Source organism: Eumetopias jubatus, unplaced genomic scaffold, assembly GCF_037043125.1.
Source record: "Eumetopias jubatus isolate StellerSeaLion01/CBP00866 unplaced genomic scaffold, mEumJub1_p1.0 scaffold_10, whole genome shotgun sequence".
Lineage (NCBI taxonomy): Eukaryota > Metazoa > Chordata > Mammalia > Carnivora > Otariidae > Eumetopias > Eumetopias jubatus.
In genome coordinates this window covers 27,240,462-27,254,677 of record NW_028274816.1, presented here as the reverse complement: position 1 = coordinate 27,254,677, position 14,216 = coordinate 27,240,462, and the positions used below count along the sequence as shown (strand labels likewise).

At 40.4% G+C, this 14,216-nt stretch overlaps 1 protein-coding gene and 2 non-coding genes across 3 annotated transcripts in view; all 3 read left to right on the top strand.

Moving 5' to 3' along the window:
- Positions 1-239: 239 nt before the first annotated feature.
- SF3B3 (splicing factor 3b subunit 3) overlaps positions 240-14,216 on the top strand; it is a 42,687-nt gene continuing 28,710 nt past the window's right edge. The window contains exons 1-8 of the mRNA XM_028092471.2: positions 240-366; positions 2,743-2,879; positions 4,092-4,418; positions 5,379-5,551; positions 6,096-6,237; positions 8,298-8,410; positions 11,442-11,579; positions 12,419-12,522. Coding sequence (XP_027948272.1) covers positions 2,810-2,879; positions 4,092-4,418; positions 5,379-5,551; positions 6,096-6,237; positions 8,298-8,410; positions 11,442-11,579; positions 12,419-12,522 — 1,067 coding nt within the window. The 5' untranslated portion in view covers positions 240-366; positions 2,743-2,809. The remainder of the gene's footprint in view (positions 367-2,742; positions 2,880-4,091; positions 4,419-5,378; positions 5,552-6,095; positions 6,238-8,297; positions 8,411-11,441; positions 11,580-12,418; positions 12,523-14,216) is intronic.
- Positions 4,720-4,799, top strand: LOC114204351 (small nucleolar RNA SNORD111). Its single transcript, XR_003608175.1, has one exon. It is a non-coding gene; the product is annotated as a small nucleolar RNA SNORD111 (small nucleolar RNA).
- Positions 10,727-10,818, top strand: LOC114204352 (small nucleolar RNA SNORD111). Its single transcript, XR_003608176.1, has one exon. It is a non-coding gene; the product is annotated as a small nucleolar RNA SNORD111 (small nucleolar RNA).

The window sequence follows — 14,216 nt, the reverse complement described above, 5'->3', positions numbered from 1 at the left end:
CTCGTTTGCGCGCCAGGTCTTTGCGACTGCCCAAGAAAATGCCCGATGGATTTATGGGTAGTTTTTTGTTGTTGTTAAGTACGCTTTAAAAGAGCTATTTGTTTTCTCTTCTCCTGGGAAAAGTGACGGCCATAAGGTATGTTAACTAGTTTTCTGTGTGGAGTCGAAGAAAGACAGAAACATTTAAAAAATTACGTATATATTCTTCAGGCGCCGGTTGGGGACTTTTTATACGTCGCGCGCCCGCCGGAAGGTCCCTGCCTTAGGAGCTAATGGCGGACGCCGGCGGGTTGAAGCTGGCGGTGGCTTAGGCCTTGAAAGAACTCAGCATCTGTCGGATATCTACGCCATCCTTCCTGCTGCAGGGTAAAGAAGCAGCCTCCCAACTTTCCGGGGCCTGGGGAGGCAGAGAGCGGTCATGTAGGAGGGTTGGCCGAGCCTTTGGCCGGGGTCTTTGCAGCAGCCTAGGCCCGTAGGGTCGGGGCAAGGGAGGCGGTGGAGGGGAATGCTTGGGTACGAAAACGGTTTCTAGGAGTCGTCTCCCACTTCCGTCTCCAAGGTGGGAACGAAGCCTGGATCAAAATAAGACTTACAGACATTGCCCAGCTTTTAGGTCCAGGGGTAGGTGAGACAAGGGGCGGGATGGACGTAAACGACACACTAACTGTAAGGTGGGAAGACCTAGCGTGTTGAAAGCGTAAATAACGGAAACAGTTTTTGGTGCCAAGACCCTCTTTTGAATTTGTGTTTTGGTACTTGGGCAACTGTTTACTTTACTGATTTTCAGTTTATCATTTCTAAAGTGGGGGGACAGTAGTATCTATTTTGAAGACTTTGCGAAGTTTGCGATGATGTTCCTTTGGCACGAGGAGAAGGGATGGAGGCAGCAATTTGTAGTGATCACAGACAGGTAGGAGTAGGGGAATCAAAATTTATCAAGTTTTGGCCGTTAGTGGTTCCTGGTATATAAATCTTATAGTTTTGGACTGATCTGTAATGAATGCCGTCAGTTATAAAAGTACTGGAAAGTAGACGGACTTCTTCAGGAGTTATAAAGAATGAAGAGTAGGCTGGGGAACTTCTCAGGGCTTCTGACGTGGCCTGTGTTTTCCTTTTTTTTTTTTAAATAGCATAGTCCTTTAACATTGATCATATTGACATGATAGGGTTTCATTGTAAGATTTGTTGTTGATAACTGCAGTTTTGAAATTGACATTTTATAGCCACAGCAAGATGCAAAAGAATAAATTTACTTTTGTTGGAAAATCACATTCACTCTTCTTTTTTCTTTCTTTTTTTTAAATTGTAGTTGATCACATTACTACCTTTTTTTTTTTTAAAGATTTTATTTATTTATCTGAGAGAGAGAGAGAGCACAGATAGGCAGAGTGGCAGGCAGAGGGAGAAGCAGGCTCTCCACTGAGCGGAGAGCGCGATGCAGGGCTCAATCCCAGGGTCCTGGGATCATGATCTGAGCTGAAGGCAAATGCTTAACCGACTGAACCACTCAGGTGCCCCACATTACTACTTTTCAATTGAAAGCAATTAGGACATATTCTTTGCCTAGTTTTCCTCAGACTTTAAGCTGAGAACAGCTTTCCTTGGAACTTGCACAATGTATAAGCTCTTCTGGGGATGTGAGTGGTATGTCTGTGTCTCTGTCAGTGCATTTTCTCTATTTTTCTTTTTGTAGGTCATTCCCCACTCCCTCTTTTTTCACCTCAGAGCTTTTCCTTCTTCCCTACCATCTTAGGATAAAGTTAAAGATGTTCCTTAGTTTCAAGAAGGAAAATTTATATCTCTTGGGACCCTTTTCCAGAGTGGAGGATTCGATCTTTTCCTCTTTTAACCATTTCTGGGCTGGGCAAAAGCTGGGTAGCTATTATTTATGAGGTCATTTACTCATAATTCTCTCTTCTCATTTAACAAAATCACATTTTTGTGTTAATTACACAGTGGTTACTCTGGATTTTTCAAGATTTCTAAATAATTGAAAAAACTTTTCTGGCAGTAATTGTATAGTTGTTCTGGGTAATTTTATGGTAAAAGCACATCAATTTGCAGTTCTCAGTCTTATCTAATGAAAAGAATCGTTTACGTGGCTGTATACTTCTTTAGAGAGGTACCTCTTCAAGGTAAAGTAATGAAAAGTAAGTTGCAGGGTAATGTGAGTGAGCGTATAATATATAGTACCCATTAGTTAAAAAAGGGAGAATATCTAGTATTAACATATTTTTGCTTGTACGTGCAGAAACTATCTGGAAGGACATAATATAACTTAGTAAAACTGATTCCCCCAGGGAAGAGAACAGAATGGATGGAAGGAGCTTTTTGCTGTGCTTTTAAAGAATTCTGAGCCATGTGTGTGTATAGCCTGTGCAAATACAAGTACGTGTAGAGCTGCTTAGTTTCTGTGACAGTAAAGGCAAACAGTGTGTTAATGGTACAGATCCCAGTGTTTTTACCACTCGTTATTGATCTCAGGCAGGTGATTTAATTACTCAACCTCAATTTCTTCATCTCTATAATTAGAGTAATGAGTTATTTATAGGTTTCTTGAGGGATCAGAGGCAAAGTATACAGCATAGTTCATGGCATATAGGATGCTCTCTAGTTATGAATATGTTATTCATCAATAAGCCTTACTGTATGGGTTCTGCCTTCAGCCAGAAGTTCCTATACAGAAATGTCTGTTAAAGTAAGTTTTCCAGCTGATATTTTTCTGCTTTTATGTGCTCTTAGAGCTTGTTTTGTCTCCTGATAACTGAGGCCTGACTGGAGTTGTGAGTATCTCAGTGTTGCTGCCATCATGTTCCTGTACAACCTGACATTGCAGCGAGCCACAGGCATCAGCTTTGCCATTCATGGCAACTTCTCTGGTAAGATTTCCAGTTACTATCTTTCTGAATTTAACATTTTCGAGATTAGCTAGTTTCATGCCTCAAATTCCTTTATCAGATTCAAACTTTTTCCCTGAAATAATAGAAAAAATTTTTCTAAATCATTAGACAACATCATTTATATAACGCTTTACATTCTCCAAAGCCATTTAAAGTACTTGGTCTTACCTGACCCTGAGAGGACCTTTGGGAAGTAAGGTGGCCCGATAAATGGTGGCCATGAGCAAATGAGAATGGATTGCGGTGGATAGGAGTGGGATATCCGACAGGTGAGGAAGACGTTTAGGCATTAGATGGTGAAGACCTGTACTAGGAAAGTGGGGACAGATAGAGAAGAATATGAGCCCTGGGTGGTGGAGAAAATGGCAGTAACATTGATAGCAGGTTAGTTGGGATTAGAGAGGGAATGTGGGGAGAAGGAGTTTAGTTATTTTAAACATTCATTTAAAAGTTGATGACAATACATCCAAGTGGAATTACATAGCAGGCAGGGAGAGATGGGAGCAAATCGGCTGTTAAAATGCATTTTGATTTGATAAGGCAGAGGCTTAACCCTTAATGGTTGTGAAAGCAAGTGACCTCTCCCAGGACTGAGTTTAGAAATAAGTGGTATATATTAGCAGCTTTAGAAGTTGTTTGAGATAATCCATCAAACTGCACAAAAAGTTAATAATGATTTTCTAGTATAATAGCATTTAAGATGAGCTACAAAGAGCCTTTGGAAGTACTTGATTTTATGAAGCTAAACGTTATATGTTAATAACCATTTGTAGAGAACTCCCAATTATGCAGATTGGTGGCAAATTTTAGAAAAAAAAAGGTTTTTAAAAGTATGTTGAGCAATTTTTTTTTTAAGATTTTGTTAGAGAGTGCGCGTGCGCGCACACAAGCAGGAGGGACCTAGAGAGGGAGAAGCAGACTCACGGCTGACCAGGGATCCTGACTGGGATCATGACCTGAGCCAAAGGCAGATGCTTAGCAACTGAGCCACCCCGGTGCCCCATGTGACCATTTTTTAAAAGTTTTTCTTTACTACCACTTTTGTTAAATATCAATTCTAGGAATGAAATAGAATAAAAAAACTTAAAAGTACTGAGCACCCAACTTAAATTGTATTTACCTTTGATCCATCCAGGTTACTTTTTGGACTAGTTCTGATTGTTCGTGATCTTTATTGTTCTGATGATCTAGGAACTAAACAGCAGGAAATTGTTGTTTCCCGTGGGAAGATACTGGAGCTGCTTCGCCCTGACCCCAACACTGGCAAAGTACACACTCTTCTAACTGTGGAAGTATTTGGTGTTATCCGGTCACTCATGGCCTTTAGGCTGACGGGTGGCACCAAAGACTACATTGTGGTTGGCAGTGACTCGGGTCGGATTGTTATCTTGGAATACCAGCCATCTAAGAATATGTTTGAGAAAATTCACCAAGAAACCTTTGGCAAGAGTGGATGCCGCCGCATTGTTCCTGGCCAGTTCTTAGCTGTGGATCCCAAAGGGCGAGCTGTTATGATTAGTAAGTGACTTGCTCAATTAAGTGTACCTCTGAGACTTAAGATTCTCAATTTAGGGTAACAGTGCTGTGCTCTTGGCAATGTGCCAGTAAGTTTCTTATCTGGGTAAAGTTTGGATCATATTTGGATTAATGCCATGGTTTAAGGTTGCTTTTCCTTTTAAAACAATGGGAATAGCCTTAACATACCTTTTCTATTTCCTGTCAGGTTGGATTAGGTGTTTTTCCTATTTCTACATGTGTAGCAAAAAGCCCACAATGAAATAATTGTACACAATTAGGCAGTGAATATGGTTGCTTTCATCAGCCTGAAGTGATGATTCACGTTCATGTCTCTTCTCTGATAAATGTCATGAAGAAAATTCTGTGTATCTGATCAGGCCTCCAGAAGGCAACTCTTTCTGACAAGTCACAAAATCATTAGATTTAATTCAGAGAATAAAGCTGGCAATTTTATGAATTACCGTTTTATTTCCCAGTATCATTAAATCTAGGGCACGCTAAAAAGTTTTGAAGAGTTAGTGGGATATTAAGATCCCTATTAGAAAGGAGGGGAGTAAAATTCTGTTGACTATTTTACTAATAGCAAAATCTTAAGTTAATCTTCCCGTGGGAAGATACTGGAGCTTGTAGAGTTAATGCTGGCTATTAATGATTTTATTTTATTTTATTTTTTAAGATTTTTTTATTTACTTGAGAGAGAGAGAATGAGAGAGAGAGAGCACGAGAGGGAAGAGGGTCAGAGGGAGGAGCAGACTCCCTGCTGAGCAGGGAGCCCGATGCGGGACTCGATCCCGGGACTCCAGGATCATGACCTGAGCCGAAGGCAGTCGCTTAACCAACTGAGCCACCCAGGCGCCCGCTATTAATGATTTTAAAGAAACAATTGTGATGTGAGTCTGGCTGTTCTATAAGCCCTTCTTTTCATTTTCTGGAAATTTTATTTGTCTCCTTTATCTGTAGGTGCCATTGAAAAACAGAAATTGGTATATATCTTGAACAGAGATGCTGCAGCCCGGCTTACCATTTCATCTCCCCTAGAGGCCCACAAAGCGAACACTTTAGTATATCATGTGGTCGGAGTAGATGTGGGATTTGAAAATCCAATGTTTGCTTGTCTGGAAATGGATTATGAGGTAATGGGGACTCATTGACTTTTTCCTCTCTTCCTCTCCCTTCTTCCTTCTCCCCCTGCCCCCCACACGATGGTTTCTTTCATTCACCTCAATGCTTTCCTCATTATTTCCTTCATTGTGTATGTCTTACAGCTCTCCTGCTCACAAATCTTTTCTGTTTTCCAAATGTCTTACTAAGATTCTTTGGAATGTTTCACAGCTTAACTAACTGTATAATAGCAGTTTACCCTGATTTGAACAATCTCCCTATAAAGACAGGGTATTTTGGGGGGAAGAGCTGTCTGAAAAAGGAGGTAAAACGGTATGTGGGATTTTTTTTGCAGGGAGGTAGTGAAGGATGGGGCATACCATTTTTTGCCTTGAATGGAAGGCATTAGCCTTCAGTAGAGGGAACCCTGGTCCCAGAAATAGGAGACCCAGGTTCTTGTTCCAGCTCTGCCATTACCTAGTAGTGTGAGTTTTGGTAAACTGTTGGGGACCTTTGCTTCCCCATTTGTAAGATGGAGGGATCCTGATACCGTGTTTGTGCCAATGTCCTCTATAGGAAGCAGACAATGATCCAACAGGGGAAGCAGCAGCTAACACCCAGCAGACTCTTACCTTCTATGAGTTAGACCTTGGTTTAAATCATGTGGTCCGAAAATACAGTGAACCTTTGGAGGAACATGGCAACTTTCTTATTACAGGTACTTTTTTCTTTTTTAAGATTTTGTTCATTTGAGAGGAGGGGAGAGCAAGAGCAGGGGTGGTGGGTGGGGAGAGAGAGCGGGAGAAGCAGACTCCCCGCTGAGCAGGGAGCCCAACGTGGGGCTTGATCCCAGGACCCCAGGATCATGACCTGAGCTAAAGGCAGAGGCTTAACTGACTGATCCACCCAGGTGCCCCTACAGGTACTTTTTTCTCAGAGCTATTCTGTACCTTTTTGCTTGGCCCATTTTATACGCAAACCTAGGAGAGTTTACTTAATAGAGTTTGGAAACTAATTGATTTGTAGTAAGTCTAAGTACCTTGTCTGTGGTTTGGTGAAGTTAAAAAGTTCATGTAGTGGTTGACTCTTCTGATGGGGGCAGGGAAGAAAGGATGGGGAGAGCACTCGGCTTGGAATACTGACTACTGTTAGGTGCTCTGGTATTTTTTTACTGTAGATGGTCTTTCACTGTCATTAAAAAAAATTAAAACCCAATTCTTTGAAAAGATGAAGTGAATTTGAAAGCTTAGGCAAAATATAAACATTTTTGAAAACACTTCCCAAAATTGACCCTTTAAGAAATTAAGAACCTGAATAGACCAGCATTCATTAAAGAAATCGGAGCAGTAGTCAAAAATCCCTCCAAAAGATTTTTTTTTTTTTAAGATTTATTTATTTAAGAGAGCGAGAAAGAGAGAGAGTACATGAGGGGGGGAGGGTCAGAGGGAGAAGCAGGCTCCTCGCTGAGCAGGGAGCCCGATGCGGGACTCGATCCCGGGACTCCAGGATCATGACCTGAGCCGAAGGCAGTCGCTTAACCAGCTGAGCCACCCAGGCGCCCTCCCCCCAAAAGATTTAAGGTCCAGAATTTTCAGGGACCTTAAATTTCTCCAGAGATAGGAAAAATATAAAAGCTATTGTACCACCTTATGAGCCTGGTGTAACTTAAGTATCGAAACTGGGGAAGGTTAGTAACAAAAATCTATATGTTGGTTATGGTTATAAATCCTAAAACCTAAAATTTTAGGAAATTGAAGTCTGCTTTAAATGTATCATAGCTAAGTAAGATTTTTGTAGGTGTTCAGAGATGTTTACGATTAGAAAATCGTCATAAGGAGAGGTCTCTAACCCAGGGAAAGAAAAGGAATATGTTAGAGAAATCTTTCTGGAGAAGAGCTCTATGCTGAGACCTGAGGACTAGTTAGTTATGTATGGGGGGTGGAGGAAGGGGTTTCTTTTGTGGATAAGGAGAACGAGATGCACAAAAGCCCACGTGCAAAGAAAGACCATGGTTTATTCAAAGAACTAGAAACTCAATGTGATTGGATCGATAGAACTAAAAGAGTTGGGGTAGAATTAAAGGGCTGTGGTGGGGAGGTAGCTTCTGAAGGATTTTATTTTATTTTTTGTTGTGATTGAAGGATTTTAAGCAGGGGAATAACAACCTGTTAAAGATGAACATTTTAGAAACATGCTTACATTATGGCTAATTGAATGGAGGATGAGACTGTAAGCCAGATTAGGAAGCTGTTTCACAAACCCAAGAGATAAGCAGCATGAGCGCTACTAAGAAGGTAGAATCAGTAGAGCTATGAGGGGAGAGAGAGAGAATTGAATGAGTGACACCCAAGTTTCTGGTTTGGTCTGTTGGTTGATAGTGGTGTTCTCTGAGATGGAGGACTCAGGAGGTGGAACAGATTTGGGGAGGAACTTGAGTTTGTTTATGAATACATGTGTTTTTAAGCTGCTTGTGGAATATCCACGTTAGAGTGTCTAGTATGCAGTTGGGTTATAGGGCTAAATATGAGAACTGAGTTTTGGGCTTGGAGCTAAACATTTTAGATGCGTTATCAGATATCTGGACAGGCTAAGGCTACCCAAACTGCATTCCATCCTTGTCTTACGCTAGTGTCAGGGAAAACAAACACTTTGAATGTTTCTCAGTCTCAGGCACTTATACCTTCATCCAAATTGTGCTGAAGGAGAGACGGAATTAAAAGCTAAATCGTAATTCCTGGTCATGTTAAATCATTGCTAAGTTCTGTTTTTTTCTGATAGTTCCCGGAGGGTCAGATGGTCCAAGTGGAGTATTAATCTGCTCTGAAAACTATATCACCTACAAGAACTTTGGTGACCAACCGGATATCCGCTGTCCAATTCCCAGGAGACGGGTAAAAATCTTTGCCATAAGAAAAGATACTGGTGTTTGTGAAGTTAATTTATTTTTTGTAATTACAGTATAGTCCCTTAGTTTATTTGCTGTGAGGTTTTAGTTTCTTTGTAAATGTTGTGTTTAATAAAGCTGGTATTTTAGTGAAAGCAAAACAAATTCTTTGAGAAAGGGAATTAAACAGTTTCCATTTCAGAAGAATCTGTGGACGATCAGTTTGAAATTCCTGCAAGTTTCTAGTTTGAAGAAGCCAGACATATTTATTGGAGATAGATTGTTTTCCATTGTTTGTCTCCCCCCCCCCCATTCCAACATACAGGAAATTTTATTTTATTTTATTATTATTTTTTTAAAGATTTTATTTATTCATTTGCAAGAGAGAGAACAAGCAGGGGGAGAGGCAGAGGGAGAGGCAGAAGCAGACTCCCTGCTGAGCAAGGAGCCCGATGCGGGACTCAATTCCAGGACCCTGGGATCATGACCTGAGCTGAAGATAGACGCTTAACCATCTGAGCCACCCAGGCGCTCCCAACATACAGGAAATTTTTAAAGAATAGAACAATGAATTCCTGCTGGCCTTTTACATACAGAAAGAAGATTCACCAATTTAATGTTTTACTGCATTTGGGTTTTCCTTTTTAAAGACTTTGTCAGGGGTGGGGGGAGAGAGAGCGAGAGCCCACACAAGCAGAGGGGAGCTGCAGGCAGAGGGAGAGGCAGGCTCCCCGCTGAGCAAGAAGCCTGATGCAGGGCTCCATCCCAGGACTGTGGGATCATGACCTGAGCCGAAGGCAGACACTTAACTGACTAAGCCACCCAGGTGTCCCTTGGGTGTTTTTTCTTATGATATATCTATTAGACAAACCTTTTGAAAATAAGTTGCCGTCATCATGACACTCTAAGAATCTCTTAAGATGTAGCTGCTGAAAAGAAATTTTCATGCTACATAACCACACTACCAGTATCATGCCCAAGAAATGTACTGTTTTGTGTAATACAATTATGTACAGTTCATGTACCAGTTCTCTCATTGTCCCCAAAAGTTCCCTTTTATCTACTTTTACTGCCCTTTAGAATATTTTGTCTCACCTTTGTTTACTTTTGGTCTTTTATTGACTTTTTTTTCAAAGTCTAGGCTAATTTTCTTGGAGTTTGTCCCATCATATTTTTCCATATGATTATATCCATGTTAATATTTTTGATAGAATCATTACATAAGGGGTGACATTTCCCACTATCACATTAGGGGCACAGAATGTTGGTTTGTCTCGTTGGTGATGTTAAATTGATCACTGCATGTGCTTCTTAATTGTGAAGGTACCTTTTCCTTTTTGTAATTGGTGTGGAAGCAGATGGTGAATTTTGAGGTGGTAAATATTCTTTTCCCTAACATCTTTTCACATAGTGCTTTTCTCCTCAGTTCAGTTACTACATTGGTGGTTGAAAATGGTGTTTTATTGATTTTAATCTTAACAGTTTACTGTGGAAATTATTAAGCATATGCAAAGTAGAATATTAATGAACTGTATATCCAGTTTCAGCTATCTTGTTTCATCTCTGCTTCTTCAGTCTCTTCACCCCTGGTTTTATATATTTTTAATATTTTTTTTAATAGACTTGCTTTTTTTTTAATGTTTTATTTATTTATTCATGAGAGTCAGAGAGAGAGAGAGAGGAAGAGGCAGAGGGGGAAGCAGGCTCCCCGCCTAGCAGGGAGCCCGATGCGGGACTCGATCCCAGGACTCTGGGATCATGACCTGAGCTGAAGGCAGACGTTCAACCATCTGAGCCACCCAGGTGCCCCTATATATTTTTAATATTAATTTATAGGTTCCTGGGGTTGAACTTTTAGGTCTGTCTTAGTTGATCTAATAATATATCTGGGTAAGAGTCCATAAATTTTAGAAAATCTGAGAAGAAATCTGTCAAGTGAAATTCTTGGTAAGGGGTGGGAAGTAAATCACTTTGGTTCGTCAGACATTGATTGATGAATTCCTGTTTGCCTTTTACATACAGAAAGAAGATTCACCAATTTAATGTTTTACGCATTTGGGTTTTTAAAGACTTTGTCAGGGGTAGGGGAGAGAGGGAACGCGCACACAAGCAGAGGGGAGCTACAGGAGCTGTACTTGGCTTTGGGACTACAAAAAAGTATAAAACGTGTTTTGCCCTCGAAGAGCTAAGTCAGTGGGAGAAATACAAAATGTTGGAAATGTAAAAAAAAACAAACCCAAAATTACAGTCCAGGGGCTGCCTTGTAGGAGTTAAGGAAGATGATGTGGGTGATAGTATCATGGACATGTAAGACTTTTATTCATAGTCTGAAATGATGACTCTCTTAAATTTCATAACTTTTCTTTGACATTTTTCTCTGGAGAAAGATTTTTTCTTACTCATTGGATCAGAATGTAGAGTGAAATTGTGGCATTTTTATTTTTATTTACTTGAGAGACAGAGATAGCTAGAGAGAAACGAGCTGCAGGGAGAGGGAGCAGCAGACTCCCTGCTGAGCAGGGAGCCCGATGCAGGGCTCCATCCCAGGACCCTGGGATCATGACCTGAGCCGAAGGCAGACGCTTAACCGACTGAGCCACCCAGGCGCCCTCTTTTTTTTTTTAGAGTCTATTTATTTGAGAAAGTATGCACACAAGGAGGTAGAGTGGCAGGCAGAGGGAGAGGGAGAAGCTGGCTCCCTGCTGAGCAGAGAGCCTGACATGGGGCTTGATCCCAGGACCCTGAGATCATGACCTGAGTCAAAGGCAGACACTTAACCAACTGAACCACACAGGCACCCTGTGGCTGTTACTTATACACAGGCTTTGTCACATATTTATAGTAGACAAGAATTTTTGGCTATTGCATTTTATTTTTTGGCTGACAGGCTGCTCTGGGTCAAAGCTTATATACAGAGACTGCAGGTACCTCTAGGCCTTGGGTGGGTGACCTGTGTGATCCCTGTTGGTAAGGTGCTACATTCCCTAAATAAGAAGTACTCATTTCTAAGTTGTTGGTTCTGTATTTGACTTTGCTAGAATGACCTGGATGACCCTGAAAGAGGAATGATTTTTGTTTGCTCTGCCACCCATAAGACCAAATCGATGTTCTTCTTTTTGGCCCAAACTGAGCAGGGAGATATCTTCAAGATTACTTTGGAGACAGATGAAGATATGGTAAGCAGACCATGGATGGAGAGGGAACAAATGAAAAAACACAAGGTTTAGTCTCGTTTGATAAAACGTCCTGTGGTATTCTAGTTTGGATGTATTTAAATAATCTTATTTCAAAGACTGATATTTGTGTGTACATTTAAGGTTTACAAACTGGTCTTATAGACCATCTTTTCATTAAAACTCTAAGATAGGACAGTTAATACTTTACAAGTTAATAAAATGGAAATAATATCTTAAAAAGTGGTTCTCTAAGGTGTTACAGCTTTTAAAATTTGCATCTGATACATGAATGTAGGTTTTCTCTGGTTAACAGATTTCTGGTGTGATAATCTAATGTATGAGACTTGAGTAATGCCACTTCTAGTGAGTAATAAGGAAAAACTCTTGATAATGATGTAATGTATGGTGATTAACATAACAGTAAAAAATTAAAAAAAAAGCTCTTGATTCTATTGAAAACTGGTAATACACGTGATCTGTTACTGTTTTCATCCTATGGAGGCGTTCTGTGAACAACTGAGCAATTTTTTAGATGCCTGTTTAGCTCAGGAGTTGGCAAATTTTTTTGGAAAGGCCCGGTAGTAAACATTTTCAGCTTTTATGGGCCATGTAATCTTTGTCCAACTATACAACTCTGTCACTGTGTCACAGAAGCAGCTATAGGAAGTATGTAAACAGATAGGCTGGTCTTGGGCCTTAGTTTGCTTACCCCGGGTTTAGATAATAAGGACAATATTTTATTTGCTATTCTGCTTCTGTTGTCTTAAAATACTAGGCTACCTTCTATGACCTAGCTTCACTTGCCTACATGGTAGAATCTTTTTTTTTCCCCTTTCCAGGTTACTGAGATCCGGCTCAAGTATTTTGATACTGTGCCTGTTGCCGCTGCCATGTGTGTGCTTAAAACAGGCTTCCTTTTTGTAGCATCAGAATTTGGAAACCAGTGAGTAATCCTTTTATTACCCTACTTCACCCTCGTTACTATAAAAGTTGGCAGGAGGGAGATGTGGCTCCAAGGCCACAGAGCTTTCCAAAAGAATGTTCTAGTTTCTTCAAAAGTTTTGCCCTCCTTTCCCCTTTACATTGTTTTTCTTGGTTATTTACCCTACTTCAGTGGCTTTAATCAATATCTTCAGGTAGCTGCAGAAGTAGCTTCAGAAGTGATCTTTTTTTTTTCTTTTTTTCCCAGAAGTGATCTTTTCTGAGCTTTTTGCTAGACATTTTATTGAATATGGAACTACTTAAACGTTCTACCAGTACTTGTACAGTTTTAAAGTTGAAGCTTGTCAATACCCACAGCCACATCACTAACCTTCCCAACCTCAGTATTTCTGTTAATGGCTAATGGGTTGGTTCTAGCATCTTGAGTGTAACATCTCAATTTTTGTGGACAAAAAAACCACTTTCGTTTGAGTGCTAAATTCTCTTTTTACTTGTGTATCCCTTTTTTTGTGGTGATAGTCTAAACTAGTTCACTAGTTTTCTTACTACATTTCATTGTTTTTCCTGTAAAACTTGGCCTTTATAGAGTCATCTCATTAAGCAGCCGAGACACAACCTTGATGAAGTCCTTTCCCTTACAATCTTTGATGACGTTTTATTACCAAGTGGATAAAGTCTGAAGTCTAGCCTTAAATTTAAGACAAATATCTAAGCCTCCAAATTACTCAGAGACTTGGTCTTGCCTTTTATTTTTAGTTCAGATCTTGCCAGTATCTGCTAAAGTCTGTGCAGCCACTTAACTAATGCTGTTTCCTTATTAAAATGAAGGTGTGTCTGGGATTCTAGAATTCTTTTCCACTTCTGCCTTTCTCCAACTCTTTTTCCTTTCTTAGGCATACCTGTTACTCATTCTCACTGACTATCAAAATTTCATCCTGCACTTATGAATTTAAACTATGGCTGCATTCAGCCAACACACAAAGATAAACCCACAATATTCACTACAGCACAATTTGTGACAGCAAAAGTACAACCTAAATATCCATCAGTATGGGGTATGGCCATAAAATATGCAGTCACTAAAAATGTTTTCCATATACTAAATGCAATGTATGGATCTTGTTAGATCCTGATCTAAACAAATCAACTTTAAAAATATTGAGATGGACATGACACAGTTGGTTAAGCATCTGACTGTTGGTTTCGGCTCAGGTCATGATCTCAAGGTGGTGAGATCGAGCCCTGCACCGGGCTCCACATGCAGTGCGGAGTCTGCTTAGACTCTCTGTCCTGGGCGCCTGGGTGGCTGAGTCGGTTGAATGTCTGCCTTTGGCTTAGCTCATGATCCCAGAGTCCTGGGATCGAGTCCCTCATTGGGCTCCCTCTCCCCTGTTTGTACTCTCTCTCTCTCTCTCTCTCGTTCTCTCTAGCTCGCTCTCTGTCTCAAAACCTTAAAAAAAAAAAAGACGGTCTGTCCCACTCCCTCTGCCCCCCCCGTGCACGTGCACACACTCTCAAATCCTTAAAAAGTAATAAAAATATTGAGACAATGGAGAAATTTGAATACCAACTAGCTATGAATATATCAGGAAACTAATATTATTTTGGAGAAGTGGGATATAAATATGACTAGCCATGGGTTGACCTTTGTTGAAGCTGAGTGATGGGCACATATAGGTTCATTGATTATACTAT